The 24,755-nt window shown below is 38.8% G+C and overlaps 5 protein-coding genes across 5 annotated transcripts; all 5 read left to right on the forward strand.

Annotated features, from left to right (window-relative positions):
• The first annotated feature begins 686 nt into the window (after window positions 1–686).
• On the forward strand, window positions 687–5,962 carry LOC105955311 (putative disease resistance RPP13-like protein 3). The gene is made up of 3 exons (XM_088819120.1): window positions 687–1,007; window positions 1,912–2,368; window positions 4,112–5,962. Exons 1-3 carry the CDS (start codon window positions 687–689, stop codon window positions 5,854–5,856), a joined length of 2,523 nt encoding a protein of 840 aa, XP_088675246.1. The 3' UTR covers window positions 5,857–5,962.
• Window positions 5,963–7,050: 1,088 nt separating this feature from the next.
• LOC148770338 (putative disease resistance protein At1g50180) lies at window positions 7,051–7,974 on the forward strand. Its single transcript, XM_088819121.1, has one exon. The coding sequence runs from the start codon at window positions 7,051–7,053 to the stop codon at window positions 7,972–7,974; it is 924 nt and encodes a 307-aa protein (XP_088675247.1).
• A 511-nt stretch (window positions 7,975–8,485) lies between these two features.
• LOC105956096 (protein FAR1-RELATED SEQUENCE 5-like) lies at window positions 8,486–11,178 on the forward strand. The gene is made up of 2 exons (XM_088820149.1): window positions 8,486–8,805; window positions 9,182–11,178. The coding sequence occupies exons 1-2, from the start codon at window positions 8,752–8,754 to the stop codon at window positions 11,132–11,134; spliced, it is 2,007 nt and encodes a 668-aa protein (XP_088676275.1). The 5' UTR covers window positions 8,486–8,751; the 3' UTR covers window positions 11,135–11,178.
• A 4,738-nt stretch (window positions 11,179–15,916) lies between these two features.
• Window positions 15,917–17,410, forward strand: LOC148770339 (putative inactive disease susceptibility protein LOV1). The gene has a single exon (XM_088819122.1). The coding sequence runs from the start codon at window positions 15,917–15,919 to the stop codon at window positions 17,408–17,410; it is 1,494 nt and encodes a 497-aa protein (XP_088675248.1).
• Window positions 17,411–18,760: 1,350 nt separating this feature from the next.
• LOC105955391 (putative disease resistance RPP8-like protein 2) lies at window positions 18,761–21,805 on the forward strand. Its single transcript, XM_088820150.1, has 2 exons — window positions 18,761–19,826; window positions 19,979–21,805. Exons 1-2 carry the CDS (start codon window positions 18,920–18,922, stop codon window positions 21,577–21,579), a joined length of 2,508 nt encoding a protein of 835 aa, XP_088676276.1. The 5' UTR covers window positions 18,761–18,919; the 3' UTR covers window positions 21,580–21,805.
• The last annotated feature ends 2,950 nt before the right edge of the window (window positions 21,806–24,755 follow it).

The raw sequence follows: 24,755 nt of genomic DNA on the forward strand, positions 1-24,755 counted from the left end.
AATCGGCAGAATTCGGAAATTTTCTTCCAATTTCCCCCTAGCTAGTCTTGATACAGAGAGGCACGAAGACAATTCGATTTCTGAATAAAACTTCAGTCAGACTTTGTTATCAGATAGTGCGAGTGCATACCAGTATTAGGAGTTTAATATCAAAAGTCAAAAGATTAAGTGCGAAGGATACACAACAACGTTTTCAAAACTCAACCGGACATAGAATCGGACAACATCTGAAGACTAATACAATAAGTTTCCCGAATATTCGTTTTTTTCATATCTGTTATAACAAATTAATCATTGATTTGTTCCCTTAAGATTTGGACAAGTATTGCCAATCTATTATTAAACAATCAGACAAAAAGTCAAAAGATTACAAGGGGTGAACTAAGTACGGAGTCCCTTCCGTACATGCGAATTTGCCTCGAAAACAATGTCTGATGCATATAAAAAATCGTAACTCGATATTTTTTTCCAATGGGATTGGATTGACTTGTTAATAAAAAAAGAACTAATTGGGGTGTTTGATTGGCTGGCAAGATGACTTTGTCATTTTTTATCTGGTAAGAAATTAATTAAAGTCCGGTTCGTTTAGCTGCATCACTTGTTATTTAAGCCATCACATCTCCCACCAATTTGTCGAAAATCAAAGCAAGAAATTCAGTTAATAGTGAGGATTACTTACATCAAAAATGGCGGAGGCGAAAATACTGTCTGCGGTGAGAGAAATGGCCGATTTGCTGATCGATGCGAATTTGCTACAAGGCGCCGAGGAACAGGTGAAGTTGCTGAAAGACGAGCTCCAATGCATGCAGCGTTTCGTTCGAGACGCCTCGGAAAAGCAAGACAGAGAAGAGAAGATCCGTGAATGGTTATCTGACGTCGCTGATGTTACACACGACGCCGATGGCATCATCGACGTCTTGTTTCTCAAAGTCGAGTCCGCAAAAAGATGCATCGAATCGCGGGGGGAGTTGGCTTACATACCAAAACATAGACACGGCCACGGGCCGGTTTTGGGCCCGGAACCGGCCCGAACCGACCCGTTGACGGCCCAAACCGGCCCGTTGACCGTGTGAACCGGCCCGGAACCGTGAACCGGCCCGTCCTACCCGGGACGGGCCCGGTTCTTAGATTTGGTGAACCGTGAACCGCCGGGCCGGCCCGGCGGTTCACCCGGTTTTAAAAAAAAAAAAAAAAAAAAAAAAAAAAAAAAAAAATTCAAAAAAAAGTGAATAACGGCCGGTGAACCGGCCCGGGTGAACCGGCCCGGTGAACCGGCCCGGGTGAACCGGCCGTTATTTACTTTTTTTTGAATTTTTTTGAATTTTTTTCCCCCCCCCCCAATTTTTCCTATAAATACCCTCACACCCCAATTTTGCTTTTTTTTGAATTTTTTTTGCCCCCAAACCCCCCATATTTTTCCTATAAATACCCTCACACCCCAATTTTTCCTATAATTTACTTTTTCATCAAATATTTCAAACTTGTGCTTATAAATTGACTTTTCATTTATTTCCTTTTCCTTTATCTATTTAAAAGTATTTCTTTTAATTTACCTATTCATTAAATATTTCAAAAAAAAAAAAAAAAAAACAAAAAAAAAAAAAATTCAAAATTTCCGGGCCGACCCGGAACCGGCCCGGATGAACCGTGAACCGGCCCGAACCGGCGGGCCGACCCGGCCCGGTGAACCGTGCACGCCACGGGCCGGTTCCGGTTCCGGAAAATGTGAACCGTGAACCGGTCCGAACCGGCCCGGAACCGGCCCGAACCGGCCCGTGGCCGTGTCTACCAAAACATCCTTATACCCTGATCGCGAAACAAATCGAGCTTCTCCGGTCGAAACTCCGAGACATTGAAATCACGCGCGAGAGGTACGGAATTCAAGATTTAGTTCATGAGGAAACGGAGCAGTTTTGGCGGGAGCTACAATTTTCTGTCCGGCAAAACGACAAACACTTGGTGAGCGTTGAGGAAGACGTGGAGCTTCTGCTCCGGAAAGTGATCTCAGAGAAGACGGAAACCCTTTCCACAACCGGCATTGTCGGAGCGGTCGGGATCGGAAAGTCAACTCTCGCCCGGAGGATATACGAGCTCGCGGTTGCGTCAAAACGATACGTCAAGTGTGTCTGGATAGCGGTTTCCGGCGAATCCATGACACCGAAAGACGTGATCAAGGAGGTGATACTGAATTTCTTGAACCCGTTGCAGGACAAACTAGAGGAGGCGAAGAAGCTGGAAGAACTGCCATTGTCGGGAATCCAACAAGAACTTCAGGACAGCGTCGAGGGTGCACAACTTTTCTTAGTTCTGGATGATGTTCGGCGAGACGCGCAGTGGGAATCTATTGCAACTGTTTTCACCAGTGAAGGTAACTTCAACTTATCTACTTATAACTTCTGGTAATAATTCATGTTATCAATTTAGAAATGGGAAAAATAAAGTTTTCACCCCTCAAGTTTGTATTAATTACACATTTGGTTAATCTGTTTGAATAATTTAATATTTTTGGTTATGTCTATTAATCCATCATTTTAGGCAGTGATGGGCCCACCTTAATTCCGTTAGCACTGACAGAAAATTGACGGAAAAGACTAAAAATGTCTAATTTTTGAAACATAAGGGACCAAATGTATTTTTTGTGAATATGGAGACCAAATATGAAATCGCTGCAAACTTAAGGGATAAAACTGTATTTTTCCCATTTAGAAATTTTTAATAAGATTTATGTGGGAAAACTACAGTTTCACCCCTCAAGTTTGCACCAATGTCACATTTGGTCCCCATGTTCACAAAAAATACATTTGGTCTCTCATGTTTCAATAGTTTAACACTTTTGGTCATTTCCGTCAATTTACCGTTTGTTCGTCAGTTAAAGCAGTGATGGGCACATGCTTGATTCCGTTAGTACTAATGGAAAATTGACGGAAATGACTAAAAATGTTTAATTTTTGAAACATAAGGGATCAAATGTGTTTTATGTGAACTTGGGGGACCAAATGTGAAATTATAGCAAACTTGAAGGATGAAAACTGTAATTTTTCCAAATTTAAATTTATTTTTGGTTAACCCTACAAAAAAAACAAGGGAGGTCGCTATAATATTTTTAAATATAAGGGTCGTTATATAATTAGATCTAATTAGAGGGAATAACAACGTAATCTTCTCTAATTATTTATCGCCTTTAGTAAATATAGACATGGTAAATTTCCGAAAATAAAAAATTTAAAACTCTAATTATTTGAACTAATTATTTTTTTCTTTTACATTTAACTAAATTACACAAGTCAAGCTCTCTTTTAAAGTTATATATAAACAGTTTTCTTCATCTCTTTAGAAATTACTGCGCTTAAAATTGTCGATGTCGTAACTCGTAATTGTGGAAAAATACAGTTTTCGCCCCTCAACTTTAACTAATTTTATATTTGGTCTCCCATGTTAAAAAAAAACATATTTAATCTCTTAGAGCAACTTCAATGCTAAATATCAAAATTGAATTATCAAATATTTGTTTGATATTTGAGATAATATTTTAATATTAATTAAAATTCATCTACTCCAACCGTGGTTATCAAATTAATTATCAATTGAAAGTTTATGGGTGATTTAATTTGTAATTGCCACATGTCAATTTTTGATTGGATGTTTAGATAGTTATATTTTTGATAACTCAATTTCTAGCAAGTATATTTACATTCTAAGAATTGAATTATCAAAATAGAACTCTAATTTGATAATCCCATTGGAGTTGAAAATTTCTATTTTTTAGTATGTAAATGGTGGTTAAAGGTTTGAATACCATGTTTGATTACCCCATTGGAGTTGCTCTTATGTTCAAAAAAATCAACAGTTATGGTCCTTTCGTCATTTTTACGTTATTACTAGCGGTATTAAGTGTGTGATCGTTACTGGCTTAACTGATGGACTAACGGTAAATTGATGGAAATGACCACAAGTGTTGAATTATTAAAACATGAGGGACCAAATGTGTTTTTTTGTGAACATGAAGGACCGAATATGAAATCAGTGCAAATTTGAGGGGTTAAAACTGTAATTTTCCCATATAAACAGTTTTTCTTGCATAAACACTGAAAATTAGTTGTTATTCGGACAGACAAAGGAAGTGCACTGTTGCTTACAAGTCACAACAAGGATATTGTAAAGCATGCTGGTTATGTTCATGAGATGAAAACTTTAGACCCAAATAAAAGCTGGGATTTGTTTACAAACAAGGCGTTCATCGATCGCGTCGACAGCGGTAAACTTCCGGAAGATTTGGATATTATCGGGAGAGAGATCCTGAAAAAGTGCGACGGTCTACCGTTAGCAATCGCCTTGGTAGGAGGCCTTCTACGCGACAAGAATCCATCCAAGAGAAAATGGGACAGTGTTTTGAAAGATATGAACATTCATTTGGGAAGTAGTAGTATTTTATCGACAATCTTGGAATTAAGTTATCGAGATTTGCCTCCTCAACTCAAGTCGTGTTTTCAGTATCTAGGCTTGTTTAAGGAACGCGTTCCTATCCGTGCGGAAAAGCTGGTGCAAGTGTGGATTGCGCAAGGTTTAGTGGTCGAACTCGAAGAAGAAGGAGAAGAAACGAAAGAGGAGATAGGTAGGCGCTATTTGGATGAGTTGATCAATCGAAACATGGTACAAGTCCACGATTTCAATACCGACGGTCGAGTGAAAAACTGTTGTATTCACGATCTTGTCCGTGAGCTATCGATCACAAAGGCAAAGAAGGAAATAGGTTTGGACATCCTAAAGGAGGATGCGAAAACCCAATCGTTGTCGGGTAAACCTCAACGACATCTTGCTATATACGGTGGCGGTGATCAAAGATTCGCTTTTAACTCCAAGAATATTAATCAAAACGAAACACACGTTCGCTCTCTTTTCTTCCACGGAGTTAGCAGCTTCCTTATCGACAATCCATCGTATTTGAAGAGCTTTGAGCTCCTTAAGATACTCGACTTTGAGGATCTTCCTTTGAAGAGCGTGCCCGACACGATTGGATTGTTGATTTCGTTGAGGTACTTGGGATTAAGAAACACAAAGATAAAGAGTCTCCCGGAATCACTCGGGAGGCTCAAGAATCTTGAGGTTTTTGATGTAACAAAAGTTTACCAAGTTGAAGTGGATGACGTGCTATGGGAAATGGAGAGCTTACGTCATGTACACGGCGAAAATATCTACTCCGAGTATCTACTGAAAACGCACACTCTTAAGAATCTCCAGACACTGGGATACATCTACGTCGAAAATTTGATCCCCGCGCACCTCATAAAAATGAAGAGTCTCCGTAAATTGAGCTTGTGGATCGTCGTTAGTTTAAACTTTGACGGGATAAGATTCTATCCCTTATTGGATATGCTGGAGAATCTTGTTTGTCTAGAGATTAAATGGGGTCCTTCGAGCACGGTTAAATCATTGGAGCTGAATGGGCTCGATATCCTGCAACGCGTGACTAAACTTAAACTGTCCGGTGTGATGAAAAAGTTGCCACGCGCGAATGAATTGCCGCCAAATCTTTCATACTTGACATTATCGAGAACTTGTCTGTACGAAGATCCGATGCCGGAACTTGAGAAGCTGTCCAAGTTGGTGCACCTTAAGCTGGATTGTGCGTATATTGGTCGTGGAGATATGGTGATCTCGGAAAACGGGTTCCCGAAGCTCCAGACGCTGCTTCTGTACAGAATGTGGGACTTGAAGAATGTGCGGGTCGGAAAAGGTGGAATCCCCGATCTCAAAAAACTGATGATACGCGAATGCAACAAAAAATTGGGGACGGGTTTTTCGGAAGAGTTGCGGTGGGTGACTACTTTTCTCCAGGAGATAATAAAAACTAATTAATATATATACGTGGTGAGATTAATTTAATAAGTTGGAAACCTTCCACATTGTTGTATTGTAATAAGCAGTAATCGTGTTTATTGTAATATACGGGCACTCTTTTCCTTGTTTTGGTCGACAAGGTTTTTAACGAGGCCCTCCTGTACCCTTCAAAGTTTAATGCAATAAACATATTTTTTTCGGCCCAAAAAGAATTCCTTGTAAGCATTAATCGAGTCTGAATTTCCAATAACTGACATATATAGAGCCAGAACGAATCGATTCAATCAACCTCGATCCATGGTAATGGTGTTTCGGTGAGACGTTGGCATGGAGTATCTTCACTAAAGTAAGGAAAAAAGTGACTTTGATCTCGATTTTATCTTATTTATGTACCATAGAGTAGTTGTGTAAAATAAATTAAGTTGTTCGGGTAAGGCGTCTACTCGCGAGGAAGAAGCGCGAGTAGGAACTCGGGGCATCACAAAAGCAAATATATGTCATGTAGCCTCTTACAAGCATCCCTAAGAATATCTTTTTGTAACATAGGCACTAAGCTTTGGAGAAATATCCCGGATTTCATGAATCGACACAATTAATCGAATTGTACAAATGCAATGTTACCCGCAAGATCTATTTCATATATAGATGGTTCATAACCCTTAAGGTAAGACGATTTTTACAACATACTATTTTGACTATCATGAAAAGTCAAAAGATTACATCAATATCTTTAAAAGTAAACCGGATATAGAGTCGGACAACCGAATCCTTCTATCCGAAACCAACAACTGAAGAATAATACGACAAGTTCCCGAATATTCAGCGGGTTTTTCGTATCTTCTAATCACAAACTAATCAACCATGATCATTGATTTTTGGATAAGTATTGCCAATCTTTTATTAGACACTCGACAAAAATAATACTAGTGAATGCTATTAGGCAAAAGTCAAAAGATTACGAGGGGTGAACTAAGTACTGAGTCCGTTCTTTGCAGGCGAATTCGCTTAAAAGAATCGAAACTCGAAATTTAGGGATTGGATTGACTTGTTAAAAAAAGAAGAATAAATTCGGCTGTTTGATTGGCTGGCAAGATGACTTTGTCATTCTTTATTGGTCGAAAGACCGGTTCGTTTTATTTGATCTTTTTGCTGCATCACTTGTTATTTAAGCAAACATGAAATTCGATTATAGTGAGATAACTTACATAGAAGATGGCGGAGGCAGCAATATTGTCCGCGGTGAGAAAAATGGCCGATTTGCTGATCGATGCTAATTTGCTACAAGGCGCCGAGGAACAGGTGAAGTTGCTCAAAGACGAGCTCCAAAGCATGCAGCGTTTCGTTAGGGACGCCTCGGAAAAGCAAGACAGAGAGGAGAAGATCGGTGAATGGTTATCCTACGTCGCTGATGTCACACACGACGCCGATGACATCATCGACGCCTTATTTCTCAAAGTCGAGGCCGCAAAAAGAAGCATCGAATCTCGGGGAGAGTTGGCTTACATACCAAAACATCCCTATCACCTGATCGCGGAACAAGTCGAGCTTCTCCGATCGAAACTCCGAGACGTTGGAATTGCTCGCGAGAGGTACGGAATTCAAGATCTCGGCCAGGACGGGATAAAGTTTTCTTGGCGGCCGCGGCAACTGTCTCCTCGGCAAAAAGACAAACAGTTGGTGGGCATTGAGGAAGACGTGGAGATTCTGCTTCGGAAAGTGATTCTGGATAATAGCAAAGGCCTTTCAACTACGAGCATTGTCGGACCGGTCGGGATCGGAAAGTCAACTCTTGCCCGGAGAATATACGACCGCGCAGTTGCGGCTGCGCGATTTGACCGGTGTGTTTGGGTGGCGGTTTCCGGCGAGTGCACACCGAATGACGTAGTCAAGGAGCTAGCGCTGAAGCTGTTGGATCCCAAGGAAGAGAAGAGTCTGGAAGAACTGCCATTGTTGAGCATCCAAGAAAAGCTTCGTCGGAGTTTGCAGGACACGCGGTTTTTTGTGGTTATTGACGATGTGGGACAAGATGCACAGTGGGAATCTATTGCCAGTGTTTTCGCCATTGAAGGTAAAAATACGTCTTCTTTATCATTTAGTAAATTGCAATTAGGCACCTGTACTATAACATATTGCTAAAACTATCCTAGTTTGTTTAGCTTAAAATACATTTTACCCCCCTCGTATTTTATTATATGTGACACTTACCTCCTCGTATTTAAAAAAGGGGTAAATTACGAAAACCCTATGAATTTTGGTTAAATAACGAAAATACCACACCTGTCCGTAATAACCAAAATTCTCCTTTGATTAACCGTTGATCGGGTTTTTTAACAGAAAATGTGTACAGTCTATTATATCTTTTGTTAAATATGTGAGAAATAAAAGAAAATATATGAAATTGTGTAAAGTTTATTTCGTGTAATAAAAAAAAATCCGTGAAAAGTCACATTGTAAGCGATTGGTGTAAGACGGAAACAAACTTCAGAGGTTTTTTTGTTAATTATGAATAGGTGGGGTGTTTTTTGCTATTTAGCTTAAGTTTGGGGTGGTTTCATAATTTACACTTTAAAAAAATACACTTACCCTCGTTTTAAAGGTGTTTTTAGCAATTTGATAAATATTGAATGGGGACAACTATTTTGAATACTAAAATTTGCTTAGTTGAATACCAAAAAAATAGAAATTAAATAATTAATTGTAAATTACTTTAATACCCTTAATGAAAATTAAAACCAAAAAATATTACAAATACTATTTTTCTTTCTTAAAAACCAAATAATCAAAAACCTAAAAAAACATTTCCCTCCTCACTCCCAAACCCCTCACCTCCTCCACCTCCTTCTTCTCCCTCCCCAAAAACCCTCCTAAAAAACCCCAAAACAAAAGAAATCAAAACCTTACACAACTTGCAAAATGGCCTCAAATGACAATAGAATGGTAGTTTACGAGCAAGGAGAACCCATTCAGGTATGTATTTATGTATTTTTTGAGCTAAAACATCGATTTTGAAATTTTTTTTTTTTTACAACTCGCCATGTATTTTCGACACATACAGGTCGAAAATACCCTTATTTTCGACATGTATGTGTCGAAAATACCCTTCGATTTCGACGCCTAAGTGTCGAATTATGATGCAATTTTCGACATTTAAGTGTCGAAAATTACCCATATTTTCGACACTTAAGTGTCGAAAATTGCATCATAATTCGACACTTAGGTGTCGAAAGTGACCTATATTTTCGACACTTAAGTGTCGAAAATATGGGTAATTTTCGACACCTAAGTGTCGATTTGGTTCCTGTTGCAAATTTACTTGTCTTATATTTTCGACACTTTTGTGTAGATCGATTGCACCCATTCATTTACCACGTCAGAAAAATTCCCAACAAAAGAAGCTTTAATGGCATGGGTTCGTGAAGTATGTAAAAGAATTGGAATGGTGTTAATGATTGGGGGTTCGAGTGACGGGGATAGAGGACGTAGGACACCGTATGTGATTGTTCGTTGTGAGCGTGGGGGCCATTATGTTGGCAAGAAGGTACCAGGTGAAGATGATCAAAGACCGGGAAAAAGGAGCACCGGTTCAAAGAAATGCAATTGTCCGTTTAAATTGAAGGGGACAAGGGAACACAAGGATGATGAAAAGGCTGAGTGGAAATTGGATGTTAGTTGTGGTATTCACAACCACAACTTATTCGAAAACTTGCACGGACACTCTTATGCCGGAAGATTATCAAAGGAGGATGTTTCCTTTGTTCACACTATGAAGAAAGCAATGGTGAAACCAAGGGCAATTCTAAGAGCGTTGAAGCAAAAGGACCCGTCTAATGTAACTGGTATGAAGACAGTTTACAATACTATCTCTAAGTTAAATTTCAGTGAATTGGATGGGAGATCTCAATTGCAATCATTGTTTGTCAAGTTGAAAGAAGATGAATACCTCTCGTACCATAGATCGAACGAGTTGAATGCGATTACCGACTTGTTTTGGATCCACCCGAAATGCATTAAGTTGGCACAGTCGTATCCGTACGTATTCGTCATCGATTGCACGTACAAGACCAATCGTTACGGACTCCCATTTCTTGAGATTGTGGGTTTTACTTGTACCAACAAGACGTTCTCAATTGCCTTTGCTTACTTGGACCACGAAAAGACGGAAAATTTTGAATGGGCGTTGCGTTGTTTGAAGGAGGCCATGACCAGTTGTCCTCGGCCTAATTGCATTGTAACAGATCGAGATTTGGGTTTAATGAAAGCAGTGGCCAATGTGTATCCATCGAGTCATCACTTGCTGTGTCGGTGGCATGTGAACAAGAATATAGTGGCCAATTGTAAGAAATTGTTCCCAAAGGACATCACCAAATGGAAGCAATTTCAGTCGAGTTTTTCGGCTCTTATTGAAAGAAATACCATAGAGGAGTTCAATGAGGATTGGGAGGATTTGAAAAGAACATTTATTGGTTATCTCCCGGCTATAGAGTATGTAGCTAATTCATGGTTGGATCCGTACAAGGAGAGACTTGTATCGGTGTGGACAAATAAGTATACTCATTTTGGAACGTACACTTCTAATAGGGTGGAGGGGGCACACGGACGAATGAAAAGGGATGTGCGTAATTCAACTGGCACATTTGTGGATTTGTATACGAAAGTCCACAATCAAATTGTCGAACAACACAATGACATCAAGGCTTCCTTTGAAGTAAGTAAAAATACTTACGAGCACACTTTCAAAACGTTGATATACAATGAGCTTCGTGGAAGTATCTCAAAATACGCTCTACAACTACTCAAAGTTGAGGTGGACAATGCGAAACTATTGCAACCGAGCGATATGGGTTGTAGTTGCGCCATCCGAACAACCCACAGTCTACCATGTCGCCATGAACTTCATGAGTATGTTGTTGTGAACAAATGTCCTATCCCACTTGAGTTAATAGGCTCGTATTGGAAACACATGAGTATGGAGCCCGTCGCGACCACAGGCCAAGTCATCCTACCAACCATCGACGAAGAATTATCGGAATACCAGAAGCTCTTTGAATGTGCCGATCTCGATGCAAAAACTCGATTGCGCAACCATTTGAGACATTTTACCCACCCAGAGAAGACTAACCTTACGGAGCCTAGTGAAAAAGTTGTTAGCAAAGGTCGACCGGCAAAAAATAGGAAAGACAAATCAAGCACTCGGGACAAATCACATTTTGAGTATGTGGAGCCAAAGAAAAAAAAATCGAAGCAAGCTAGTTGTTCTCCAAAGGTAAATGTCGCTACTATCGTCTCATTTCATTGAAGTTGTATTTTATAATTGTGCTGAGTAATGAAGTGTAATATACTGCAGCTGATACCTGTACTGATGAGATTACGTGGGCATTCGAATGATTCTTTCAACACTATACCAACTCAAGAATCAGGAAAAAGCACTATACCGACACAAGAGTCGGTCAAACCATTATTTGAAGATGCAGATGTGGGATTGCCACCAGGTTTGATCGGCAAGAATAAGTACATTGACACGATCCATCCACGATTTCGTATGCACGTTCGAGAAATCATCAATGTCGGTTCAGATGGACACTGTGGATTTCGGGCAGTTGCCTCTATGATGGGATTTGGAGAAGATGAATGGGGTCGAGTGCGAGATGACATGCTACGGGAGTTGACTTCTAATTTTTCCACTTACACGACCATGCACCGTGGCGAAGAAACCGTTAGAAGCATGCAAGCTATTGTGAGTAACTGGGATGTTCCTGCAACTCGTGATCATTGGATGTCTTTTCCAAATATGGGTCATGTAATTGCTTCAACATACAATATTGTGCTTGTCTACTTATCCAAGTATCAGTGTCTCACGTTCCTTCCCCTATCGAGCGATCCAAAGCTTTTCAGCGAGAGGCAAGAGCACGGTATGGCATTCGTCGACAACTGTCACTTCGTGCATGTTGTCTTGAACAAGAATTGTCCAATACCTCCTATCGCCGATTATTGGTACCGATGTCATGATCCTAAAGCTGATGGTTGGAAGCCTGCAGAAATGGATGGTCGGATTACAGCATTTCGAGAATTAATAGGTCAAAATGTTGCCACGCGAGAGAGTTTCGAGATTATTACTATATCAGACAATGGTGATAGTTCTCCCAACATAAATATGTAAAGTTACTGGTGCTACATTCAATGTTATTAAGTGTTGGGTTTTTATTTGAAAAAACTATGTTTTTTTTTTTTTGTGAAATTAACCCCAAATATATTGCAATGTAAGATAAAAAACATATTCTAAGTGTTTTTGGACAAAAAAAAAAATTGCAATTTTTTCAAAAAAAAAATTAATTTGATACAGTTCAAATTCGACAGCTAGCTGTCGAATTACTCTCTGTAATTCGACAGCTAGCTGTCGAATTTGAGCTGTATCAAATTAATTTTTTTTGAAAAAATTGGATTTTTTTTTTTTTTTTTTTTTTGTGAAATTAACCCCAAATATATTGCAATGTAAGATAAAAAACATATTCTAAGTGTTTTTGGACAAAAAAAAAAAATTGCAATTTTTTCAAAAAAAAAAATTAATTTGATACAGTTCAAATTCGACAGCTAGCTGTCGAATTACTCTCTGTAATTCGACAGCTAGCTGTCGAATTTGAGCTGTATCAAATTAATTTTTTTTGAATAAATTGGATTTTTTTTTTTTTTTTTTTTTGTGAAATTAACCCCAAATATATTGCAATGTAAGATAAAAAACATATTCTAAGTGTTTTTGGACAAAAAAAAAAATTGCAATTTTTTCAAAAAAAAAAATTAGGGTGATACAGTTCAAATTCGACAGCTAGCTGTCGAATTTGAGCTGTATCAAATTAATTTTTTTTGAAAAAATTGGATTTTTTTTTTTTTTTTTTTTGAAATTAACCCCAAATATATTGCAATGTAAGATAAAAATAATTTGATACAAGACTAATCCCAAATATATTTCGAATTATCAAAAATATTTTCATTTAAAACAACCAAAATGCATATAAAACTAAATTAAAAAACAAGTAAAACAAATAAAATCCATCAAACAACATCCATCTAAAAAAATACAAGACTAATCCTGTATTTTTTTCTTCCTACTAAATACGCGTTTCACAACCGTCTGTGGGGCATCGGACGAGCTCGATGGCGGTGGAAGTGGCCCTATCGAGCTACCTGGAGGTGGTGGTGGGGCATCCGACGACCTCGAAGGAGGTGGAAGTGGGGCATCCGGCTCGATCAATCTGACAATATCATTTAGGGTCCCCCACATGACCGTATGAGCGTCTGATGGCGCAAGTCCCCGCACCTCGCTAAGTGTACCCTTTACCAACTCCAAAATTTGTGAAAGTTGGACCTCCTTATCGGTACCACCCTCTGGACGAGCTTCATGGGGTCGAGGTCGATCCGCCTGGGGTCGAGGTGGATGGGCTCCATGCCTACTCAGTTGTAACATGCATCTGGGTCGGAACCAATTCATGTAGTCCGGCGAAGTGTCCGCCTCCCCGAGTTCAATTTCAACGGACCTCGACTCCTCGTCCAGACAATACTCCTCCCACCGATCAGAGAATCGTTCGCCGTACGCAACGAAAATTGAGTTCTGGACCGGTCGACCTTTGCTAACTAGAGCTTTGTACATATCTTTTGACATGTATGCACGACCTGGAATGATTTGCACCCGGTTGAACTGCCTCAACACTCTGTCCGGATGATATGCCTCGAAGTGGTCCATGCAACATATCATCCCACTAAACCAAGCAGAATCTGGCATCGGGAAACGATCACGAATAGCCGTATACGGTGACCATATAACCTATTAAAATAAATAAAAAATTAGATGTAAAAACCTACTTAAGTAGTAATAACAAATTATTAAAGTGGTATGTTACCTGATCGGGGATCAAATCATCTAATCGAGATCGCAGGTACGACGCTCGTTCAGGCGTTGAAGTAGTCTTTGACTGAGGCTCCCATCGGCTCGCTAATGGCCCCTCGAATTCCGTCTTCAATGTGCCACCCCCCAAATAAGGAAAGTGCTCGTAAATCCATGACTGAAAGAGCGTCAGCCAGCCAGCCATCGAGTTCGTTGATTTTTGTGAGGCTGAGGAAAGCTCATCGTACAACCGGCAAAGACATGCAGTGCCCCAAGCATACTCGCCGATCCGATCCAAATCAGATACAAGATTTAGGTACTCAACGCTTACCATGTTGCCTGTCTTGTCGCACAGTATAGTACACCCGAGCAAAAATAACAAATACGCCCGAATGGCGTATGTCCTCTTCTCCGAACTATCTCTCATGGTCACTTTGCTAAATTTAGCCTTCAACCATTCCAACTTGACCGCTTTCTTCTTGTTTACATCGTCCGGGTACTCACCTAGCAACTCGAACATCAAAGTACTGGGAATGGTTTTGGAATCACGGACCAAACGCTCGCAAGATACGGTACGCCCAACAACTGGCAAACCGACCAACGTACTCACATCGTCAAGTGTGATGGTCATCTCTCCAACAGGTAAGTGAAATGTGTTGGTAGCTGGCTGCCATCTCTCTACGAAGGCTCTAAGTAGATGGCCGTCCACAGTGTTGTACGATGCCTGTACAACTGACATTAAACCACATCTTTGTACTACCTCTTTAATAAACGGCGCCGGCTCCCAACCTTTCAAAGTTGTTGTGTGATTTCGTATTCGAAATTCTGAGCCGCGCTCCGAACGATCTGGCCCTCCGTTCACAATATGATAAGCAATGTGCTTATCAAATTTTGTGTACAATTCCGGTATCTCGGGACCTAGGACCGGTTCATTGCTCGAATCACCAACTTGTACAGTCGAATGTAGAGCCGGCACCGGATTCGTTGACGAAGAACCCTCTCCAGACTTCTTCTTGGTCGTGGTCTTTTTCTTGGTCGTGACTGGTATGCCCTTGCCTTTATCGGATAATTCCTTCCTCTTTTTACGGTTCGAGACAGTCGGAGGTATACGAGGTTGACGTGGTTCTTCCACTGCAAAATAACACACAAATAAAAATTAATATACATAATATAAACACAAGCAAATAAAAATAGGAAAAAAAAAAAAAAAAAAAAAAAAAAAAATTATCACAGTTCAAATTCGACAGCAACCTGTCGAAATTTGTTTGAATTTTCGACAGTTAACTGTCGAAAATTGGTTGAATTTTCGACAGGTTGCTGTCGAAAATGCAACCCATTTTCGACAGTTAACTGTCGAAAATTACAAAATCCAAACTCAACCCTTTCACCATTTTCGACATCTACATGTCGATTTTGGATGAATTTTCGACATCAACCTGTCGAAAATTCATCGAAAATCGACATGTACAGGTCGAAAATGGTGAACCAAGAACCGACCCACGAATCTCAAATCAATGCTCAAATCGACTGAAATCAGATGCACCCATTACTAATTAACGATCATTCTAACCTAAAACAACCAAATCCTAATTACCCATATCAAACATTCAAATCTTAAATAAATATTAAAGAAAAAAAAAATCGAACAACTATAACTTACTATTCGAAGACGACGACGGCGGCGGCTTCGGGCGACGTTGGGCGGCGTGGGCGGCGTTCGGCGGTGTTTGGCGTCGGCGTCCGGCGGCGGCGATGGTTGGAGCGGCGGCGGCGGCGTCGGGCGGCGTGGACGGAGGGAGTTTTTTGTGTTTGATTTTTTTTTTTCTTTTTTTTTATTTGGTTTTCAAATAGGTAATTTCAAAGAAAAATTGATGTAATTAGTATTTTGTATGAAAGGGTATTTTTGTACTTTTATTTTTATTTTGGTATTAAAGTAAGAAAAAACTTAAAAATATGTACTCAATTGTGGTTTTCAACTAGGTAGTATTCAACTAAGCAAAAATTAGTATTCAAAATAGTTGCCCCCATATTGAATAGTGAAGATATATCGGTCGTTTCTTCTATATTGATTATGTTACATTTCTCCCTACACTTTGTAAATATACACTTAAATCCGTTATTCTTCGGACAGATAAAGGAAGTCGATTGTTGCTAACAAGTCGCAACGAGGACATTGCGAAGAGTGTCGGCTATGTCCACAAGATGAAAACTTTAGATCTTAATAAGAGTTGGGAATTATTTACGAAAAAGGCGTTCATCGACAACAATAATAATAGAGTTGATGGCAAACTCTCCGAAGACTTGGAAATTACCGGAAGAGAGATCCTGAAAAACTGCGACGGTCTACCATTAGCAATCGCCTTGGTAGGAGGGCTATTATGGGAAAAGAATCCATCCAAGAGAAAATGGGAGAAGGTTTTGAATGACATAAACAACACTCATTTGGGAAGTAGTACTATTTTATCAACAATTCTCGAATTAAGTTATCGAAATTTGTCTCCGCAGCTGAAGTCGTGTTTTCTGTGTCTAGGCTTCTTTAACGAACACGTACCTATAATTCGCGCCGAAAAGTTGGTACAAGTGTGGATCGCGCAAGGTTTAGTGGTCCCACTCGAAGGAAGAGATCAAGAAGAAACGAAGGAGGAGATAGGTATGTGTTGTTTAGACGAGCTAATCAATCGAAACATGGTAGATATCAAGGATTTGAGTAAAGATGGTCGAATTAAAAGTTGTAGCATCCATCTTCTTATCCGCGAGCTATCCATCACAAAGGCAAAGAAGGAAATAAGTTTCGAGATCATAAGAAAAGATGGAAAATCTCAATCGTTGGACAAACCTCGTCATCTTGCTATATACAGCGGCGATGATCAAAGGTTCGTTTATAGCTCCAATTGCCAACACGAACGTATAAATGCTCACTCTCTTTTCTTCCACGGAATCGGCAACTCCGTTAACAATAATAATCCATTGTATTTAAAGACTTTCGAACTCCTTAAGATACTCGACTTTGAAGATCTCCCATTGAAGAACTTACCTGAAGCAATCGGGTTTCTGACTCGGTTAAAGTATTTGGGACTAAGAAACACAAGTATAAAGAGCCTCCCACACTCAATAGGTAAACTCAAGAATCTCGAGGTACTCGACATAGCGAAAGTTTACAAAGTGGTAGTCGGAGATGCGATACGCGAAATGGAGAGCATGCGTCATATACACGCCGGGTTTTTCTATTCCGTCGATCGTTTAAAAACGGACACTCTAAAGAATCTTCAGACACTAGGGTACATCTACGCGGGAAATTTGATCCCCGGCCAAGTGAAAAAGATGAGGGCTCTTCGCAAATTGAGCTTGTTTATCACGAGGGATTTGGAGTTTAAAGGAATCGAGTTCTTTCCGTCACTAGCTATGTTAGAGAATCTCGTGTGCCTGGAATTGAAGTGGGGCCCACCAGATTCTATCCAACCCTCGGAGCTGAAGATGCTCGATTCTCTGCACCGTGTCACTCGACTCAAACTGAAGGGTATCGTATCCGAATTTCCAAGCGTGAGTCAGTTTCCTCCGAATCTATCTCATTTGACCGTATTGTTAAGGAGTACTAGCGCGTATAATACGGATGGATTGCGATCAGTATCCTGGCTTGACATATATGAGGATATCCGAAAGCGGGTTCCCGATGCTCGAAGTGCTCGTTCTTCGTAAGATGTCGAAGGTGGGGAGTGTAAGACTTGGAAAAGGTGCAATGCCAATGATCAAACGATTGTATTTGTACCGATGTGGCGAACATCTTTTGATGAATCTTCCCGAAAAGCTGCGATCGGTCACTACTATTCTTTCGTTGTAGAAGAATATTTCATACGCATGTTTATAACAACATAAATTAGTTAGTGTGTGTGTGTGTGTGTAATGTATGTGCATTTCCTAGCAACTAGCATAACTGAACAACCTTATTTCCACTGCTATAGAAAAAAAATTATTTAGCATTAAGTCATTTGTCAGTAGTTGTGAGAAAATTAATATTTCATGATAGAATATGCCTATATTCTTTTCTTGTTCTTGTTAGCCCAAACAAGGTTTTAATGAGCACGTCTTTTGAAAAAAAAAAATCATTCCAACTAAAGAAAATGGCGAATTACGGTCACTCCTAAAGTAAGATTAAATTATGAAAAATAAACCCCTCTTGTTTGGATAATTACAAACATCAATTCAACTAAGTATTGTCTTACGGAACCTCCTCTCATTCAACAGGTAAATTTGACACCGTAAGGGTGGACGTGTAAGACAATATATAGTTGGGGTATAGTTGGGGTAATTGTAATTACATAAATAGGAGGGGGGTTTTTCGTAATTTGATCTTACCTCATGAGTGGTCGTAATTTATCCAAAAAATGAGGCCAAGTTTTGTGAGGAAATAGTCGAGCTACAGTTTTCTGACATGTTGAGTCCAAGCTTACTTCTGATCATAAAAGCTTTTTTTTCTTTTTATTTTTAAATATATACATAAAAGTATTAAAGTATTTTATAACTTTTGTAGAGAACAGATGTAAGGTTTTTTTTTTTTTTTTTTTTTTTTTTTTTTTTGAGAAACAGATGTAAGTTGACAACATACATTTGAACCAGCACATATTCCCTCTCATTTATTTTATTTCAACTGGGATTTTTTATTTTATTTTTCGTCGTGCAATTTAATGTTCTTCTTCATAATAAGAGCTTGTAAAAATATTAATTATTCTCTTCATAATACTTAAATATTATAATTTAGCGTAAACTACAATCACCTCCCTAAGGTAAACTGTAATTACGAAAAAAACCCTTATTTTTGAAAATTTACATCTAGCACCCAGCAGTTTGTAAATTTCTTACATCCACCCCCTTTTGTAAGGTGTTAATGTAAGAAATCTACAAATTTCAAGAGGTGGATGTAATTACGGAAAAAGGAGGGGGTGTTTTGTAAATAGACATTACTTCAGGGGTTGATTTTAATTAACCATATATTTTATTTTCAAATAATGCCAGAGTGCATATATCTCTCATTAGTCTTTCTTTATTAGTAGATCAAAAGACCAATTCTCTTCTGCTGAGTTATTTGTTATATGATCCAACACCTCCCACCACAATGTACAAATTCAATCAACCAAAAAAATTCCAAAAATAAAAAATAAAAAAAAATAAAAAGAAAAACGGGAGATTCGTTATCTTACACGGACAGATATGGCCGAAGCGGCGGTTTTATCCGCGGTGAAAATTCTAAGCGAATTAGTGATCCGAAACGCTGGTTACCTACATGGTGTGGAGGAACAAGTAAACTGGCTCAAAGGCGAACTCGAAATGATGCAATGCTTCCTAAAAGACGCGGCCGAAAAGCAATCCGAAAACGAGAGCATAGGAAAATGGATATCCGATATCAGAGAGCTTGCTCATGATGCGGATGATGTCATCGAAAGCTTCATTCTCAAATTCGACGCCTCGAGAAGTAACTTCGGTGCATTCGGAAAGTTGATTCACTTACCAAGCAATTTGTACCACCTCAGCATTGTAGGGAACGAGATCAACTCCATCAAAGCTAAGCTCGAAGAGATTGAGAGGAGCCGCGTTAGGTACGGGATTCAGAATCTTTGCGAAATGAGAGCGGACTCTTCTAGAAGCTTGGAGGATGCGGGAGAAGTCGAGCGGCGTCGCAGATTGTCTCCTTGGCAAAAAGACAAACACGTGGTCGGCTTGGAGAGAGACGTGCAGTTGCTGCTCGATAAGGCGATCTTGGACGGGAGTGGAGGGTTGACCGTTGCAACCATTGTCGGGATGGGCGGGATCGGAAAGTCAACTCTTGCAAAGAAAGTGTACAACCATTCGGGCGTGGCTAAACGGTTTGATGTTTGCGCTTGGGTTGTAGTTTCTAATGAATTCAAGCCCAAGGACATAGTCAAAGAGTTGATGCCGCAGATTTTAGGCACGAGAGAAAACAAGCTGGCGGTTCTGGAGACTATGGAGAAGCTATCGTTGGCAAGCATCGAAGAAATGCTACACGAACGACTGCGCGGCAAGCGGTATTTCGTAGTTCTTGACGATCTCTGGGATAACAAACATTGGGAGTCTTTGGCTAGTGTTTTCCCCGATGAAGGTATGTTTTTTTTCTCCTGCATAGCTAATTCGGAAGAGCTCGAGATCCGTGATTTATCGTACCTGTTAAACGGGTCTCGACTCTCGACCCGTTGTTCTTTATATCCATCGTGCATTGACTTTATGGATGTCTAAATAAGTTGACTTTTATAGGTAGAGGAAGCAGGTTGTTGATTACAAGTCGCAATCAGGACATTGCGAAGCATGCGTATGTTCATAAGATAAAACTCCTCGACTCTGACGAGAGCTGGGAATTGTTGAAGAAGACGGCATTCATTGACAGCAGTAACGAATACAAATGCCCGCAAGACTTGAAAAGTATAGGCGAAAAGATCTTGAAAAAGTGCGACGGTCTACCATTAGCCATCACTGTCGTTGGAGGCCTACTGGTCGATAAGACCCCGTCGAAGGCTAAATGGGAGAAAGTTCTGAATGAAATAAACTCCCATTTGGGCACAAAAGAAAGCAAAGTGTCGAAAATTCTCGATTTAAGTTACCGCAATTTGTCTCCGGAGCTCAAGGCGTGCTTCTTATCTCTAAGCCTCTTCAAAGAAGATGCCACTATCCGCGCACGGAAGTTGGTGCAAGTGTGGGTCGCACAAGGCTTAATCAAACAAGAAAAAGGGGAGAGCTATTTAGATGAGCTCATCAATCGAAACATGGTTCGAGTAAAAGATATGAGCAAAAACGAGACCGTGAAAAGTTGCCAGATCCACGATCTTATTCGCGAACTGTCCATCATAAAAGCAAAAGAGGAAACGAGCTTCGAGATCTTACGGGAGGATTCAAAATCTGGATGGTCTCTCCATAAACCTCGCAATCGTGCTATCTACTGCAGCAGCGAAACATTCATTCACTCGATTGATAAAAATAAGCATCTCCGCTCGCTCTTCTTCCACGCAGACGGAGACAAGAAATTCAACGTGGACCCATCGTACTGGAAGAGTTTCGAACTCCTCAGGATACTCGACTTTGAAGATTTCAAGATCGAGGTTGTGCCCGACACGATCAGTGAGCTGACCGGGTTGAGGTACTTGGGGTTGAGAAACACCATGATACGAAACCTCCCGCGCTCGCTCGGCCGCCTTAAGAAACTCGAGGTTCTCGATATAGCTCGGACACGTCACTCTATGCAAGTGCCGGACGTTATATGGGAAATGGACAGCCTCTCTCATCTTTACATGCATCATCACTTCATTTGCGATGCGCCTCTGAGACTGGACACTCTGAAGAATCTCCACTCGTTGTCGTACATCAAAATGGATTACTTGATCCTCGAGCATCTAACGCAGATCACTAGCCTCCGGAAATTGGGCATATCTCTCTTCTCGACTAAAAAAGTCGAGTGGAGTAGTCCGTTGAAGAGTCTCGTTCGCGTCACTCAACTTAAAGTGGTCGGCATGCTGACCAAAGTACCGAGCGCGGCCTATTTTCCGCCGAATATTACATGCTTGACTTTGGTGAGAACTACGATCGAAGAAGACCCGATGCCGGTTTTGGAGAAGCTTCCGAAACTAGTGTGCCTGAAGTTTAAGATGTACGCGTATTGCGGTCAGGAAATGGTGATATCGAGTAAGGGATTCCCGAAACTACAAGTGCTCATCCTTCATACGATGGAGAATTTGAAAAATATACGGCTACTCGGACTACGAGGCGGAATAATGCCGCTCAAACGATTGGAAATCTATAAATGCCCCTGTCTGAATCAACTCCCCGAAAAGCTGAGATCAATGGCTACTATTGTCAACAAATAGAAGTTTTTTTTTTTTTTTTTTAAATATAACATACATTTACAAGCTGTGTAAAGGAAAATGCATGAAAGATTTAGAACTGGTGATCTTATAACTTACCTTCGTTTGGAAATGTGGATGTGATTGATAAGATTAAGTGGATTGGTTAGGATTATATTATTTATGATCGATGATGTAATATATGTTGCCTTTTGTTTGTGGCTATACAATTCTTTCTAGTTTCTAATAACGATAATAATAATTATAAAATTAAAATTAAAATTAAAATTAAATTCAGGTTCGACGGAGAATTTGCTGGCGGCGGAGGTCGGCGTGGGAGGGGCCGGTTGTGGAGGTGGTGAAAGCCAATCAAGAATTGAATTGGGGAAGATAGGAGGCCGATTGGTCGCCATTTTCTCTAAATTACATTACTCACTATTTTACCTTTTAACCAACCAGTAAAAATGAATTACTTCAACTTTTCAACTTTTTACATAACTAGTAACTGAACCCGTGCGTTGCACGGGTAACATTCTAAAAAGTAAGAGAATAATTTATTTAAATACATAATGATAAAAATTGCAATAAAAAATATATTACCAAAGATTAACATATTTACTTGTAAATTTTCAATTTCGGTAATATTATTAACATGCCTACAAATTTGATGATGCAAATCTCCAATCGACAAATGGCTTTTTAAATGTTAGTGTTCTTAAGACATCATTAAGTACGTACACAAATTTTGAAATGGTTGAAATTGTTGCGCGTTGAGATGACAAAAAAAGAAAAAAAAAATTATTCCACGAAGAAATGAAGCATTTAATAAAGCACAAATTAACAGTAGGTAACAAATGTACAAAAACATCTTCAGAAAATTAAGTGGAAAAAATATCCAAAAAATTGAAATAAGAGTATTATTGCAAATCATCTATTACAATAATGATTTGTAAGTATCAACACATATTATATTGCATAGCAAATAATATGTGTTAGATAAGCAACACAAACATTATGAACAAATTTCAAGGAAACAATGGATCAGTGAAAATGCAGTAGTAATATTGATAATATAGAGAAGAATAGTAATATAATATTTATTAATAGATATTGTCTTTTTACCAAACGTTTTCAAATAATTATATTTTATATACCATCAAGTCAATGAAAATCAAAATGTAAATCAAGTTATAAATCTTAGAGTCACATGTATGAAGTTTTGATAAAAAAACCAAAGCATTTTGAGATTTTGGGTTTCTCTTACCCGAATCAACATATAAAACACATTCGTAATAAATTATATGTAGTGCAGTTACATTCTTAATCCATTTTATAAAACATATCACTGCAAACAAAACCAATTATAATATTTATTGTCAATGTGTCTCATAAATTCTAACACGGCCTCGTCACTTGCCAGTGGTGAAAAATGGCAGACTTTTGTTCACATGAAGGCAGGTTAGAAATGCAACACATTGACGTGAGAGAAAATTAAGCAGATTGAAACTAAACTTATCTCATTTCATTGAGCTTACAAGGTTAGACATCAAAAAAAAAAAAGTAGAAATCACCGTAAATCCTTCACAATATTCATATCTAGAATTTGTAGATTAAATTCAATACCATTTCCAAATCACTAAAAATTGCTAGAAGTTAGTAAAATGAAAATCATAAATCAACTAAATAAAACATATCCATGTTTCTTCACACACACGACACAACACAAAACAAAAGAATGCCAACTCATCCTTTACACATTTAGAAAAAAAATTATCGGAAAATGTGGCAGGAGATTGGAAGATTGTTGACAACCCGTGATTTACAGAATTAAAAAAAAAAATAATATAGGAAATGCATTGCTAATATTAACAAATAGATCAAATCAATTTACAGCACAAAGGAGAAGATGAAAATAATGTAGTAATCTGAGAGGGATGGAGAAAGAAAAAACCTACCTTGCCAATCAAAATCCATTTGTTATTATAGTACGTTTGTCTTGCCTCATGTTAACAGTTAATTCTTGTGAGTTCATAAGTAAATGAACCAAATATTGATTTTGGACTCGAGCAGCCTTGAGACGAATCTTCTTATATTTAATTTATCTTTTTGTCATTCAGAATCCTCAAGATAAAAGCAACCTTAGCTTCTAGGCATATTCATAAAACGTCTCCACAACTGGAGAAACTATAAAACTCAAAGAAAAGCAATATTAATACATTTGTTGTGAGTTTCTTAAAAGAATATTTTTCAATTACTATGTATATATCAGATATTACAGGAAAAACATAGAGCAAAAACTCGTAAACTCTAAATCTGTGCCGAGAATAATGAGTTAATGGCCGAGGTGTATGGAAATGATCTGTTATAGTAAATAGTAATACCAAAATAAAATAGCAATAACTTCAAACATTCCCCAAGAATACTTTTAGACGGAGATTGTCTCGTTGGACTTGTACTAAAATTCTGCGGAGGAGCTTCCAAATTCAAATATACTAAAATTATGAAAATGCAAATCGGATCACAAAAAAATGGAATTAAGGAGAAGTTCCTACACGTGAGAAGTTCTGTTTGTTAGAAAGATATGGGGCGGTTATGTACATAGTGGACGAAAAAAAGGGTGCTAAAATCTAACAAAATATGAACTTGAAGATAATTGATAATTTATACAAATAAACATATTACATATATAGTTTGTCCAGAACCAATGACAAAAGGGAACAACAAAAAGAAACAAAAATTTGCATGAAAGATTTCATAAAATTATGTTCCCGATCAAAATTCAAAAATAAAAAAAGAAGAAATCATCATACCATATTTTCACTTTTGCATAAGATTGTTCTTGGGGAGGCATGGCAATTTTTTGCAGAAAAAAAATGTTTTTTTGCCCAAGAAATTTATTTTGAATATGGCAAGCTTGTCTCTTACATCAGGGTTCTTTAATGGGCTGCGCCATTCTATCTTGTCCAAATTTTTTTCTTCTACTTTCTGAATCGATAGGTGTTAAAAGGAAAAGGTTCAAATTCTTGATGGTGTTGAACACATCTTGAAGCAGATCAAGATTAATTTCGGGAGTCGATCGGGACAAATTAGACAGGCTTCTTAGCTCTTTACTTTCGAAAGAAGTGCAAAACCTGCAATTGCAATCTCAATAAATTAGAGAAGAAATAAACTATATATTGCAGTATTGGATGAAATATCAA

The sequence above is a fragment of the Erythranthe guttata genome, chromosome 6 (genome assembly GCF_056151865.1).
Source record: "Erythranthe guttata isolate IM_541 chromosome 6, IM_541, whole genome shotgun sequence".
In the NCBI taxonomy this organism is placed as follows: domain Eukaryota; kingdom Viridiplantae; phylum Streptophyta; class Magnoliopsida; order Lamiales; family Phrymaceae; genus Erythranthe; species Erythranthe guttata.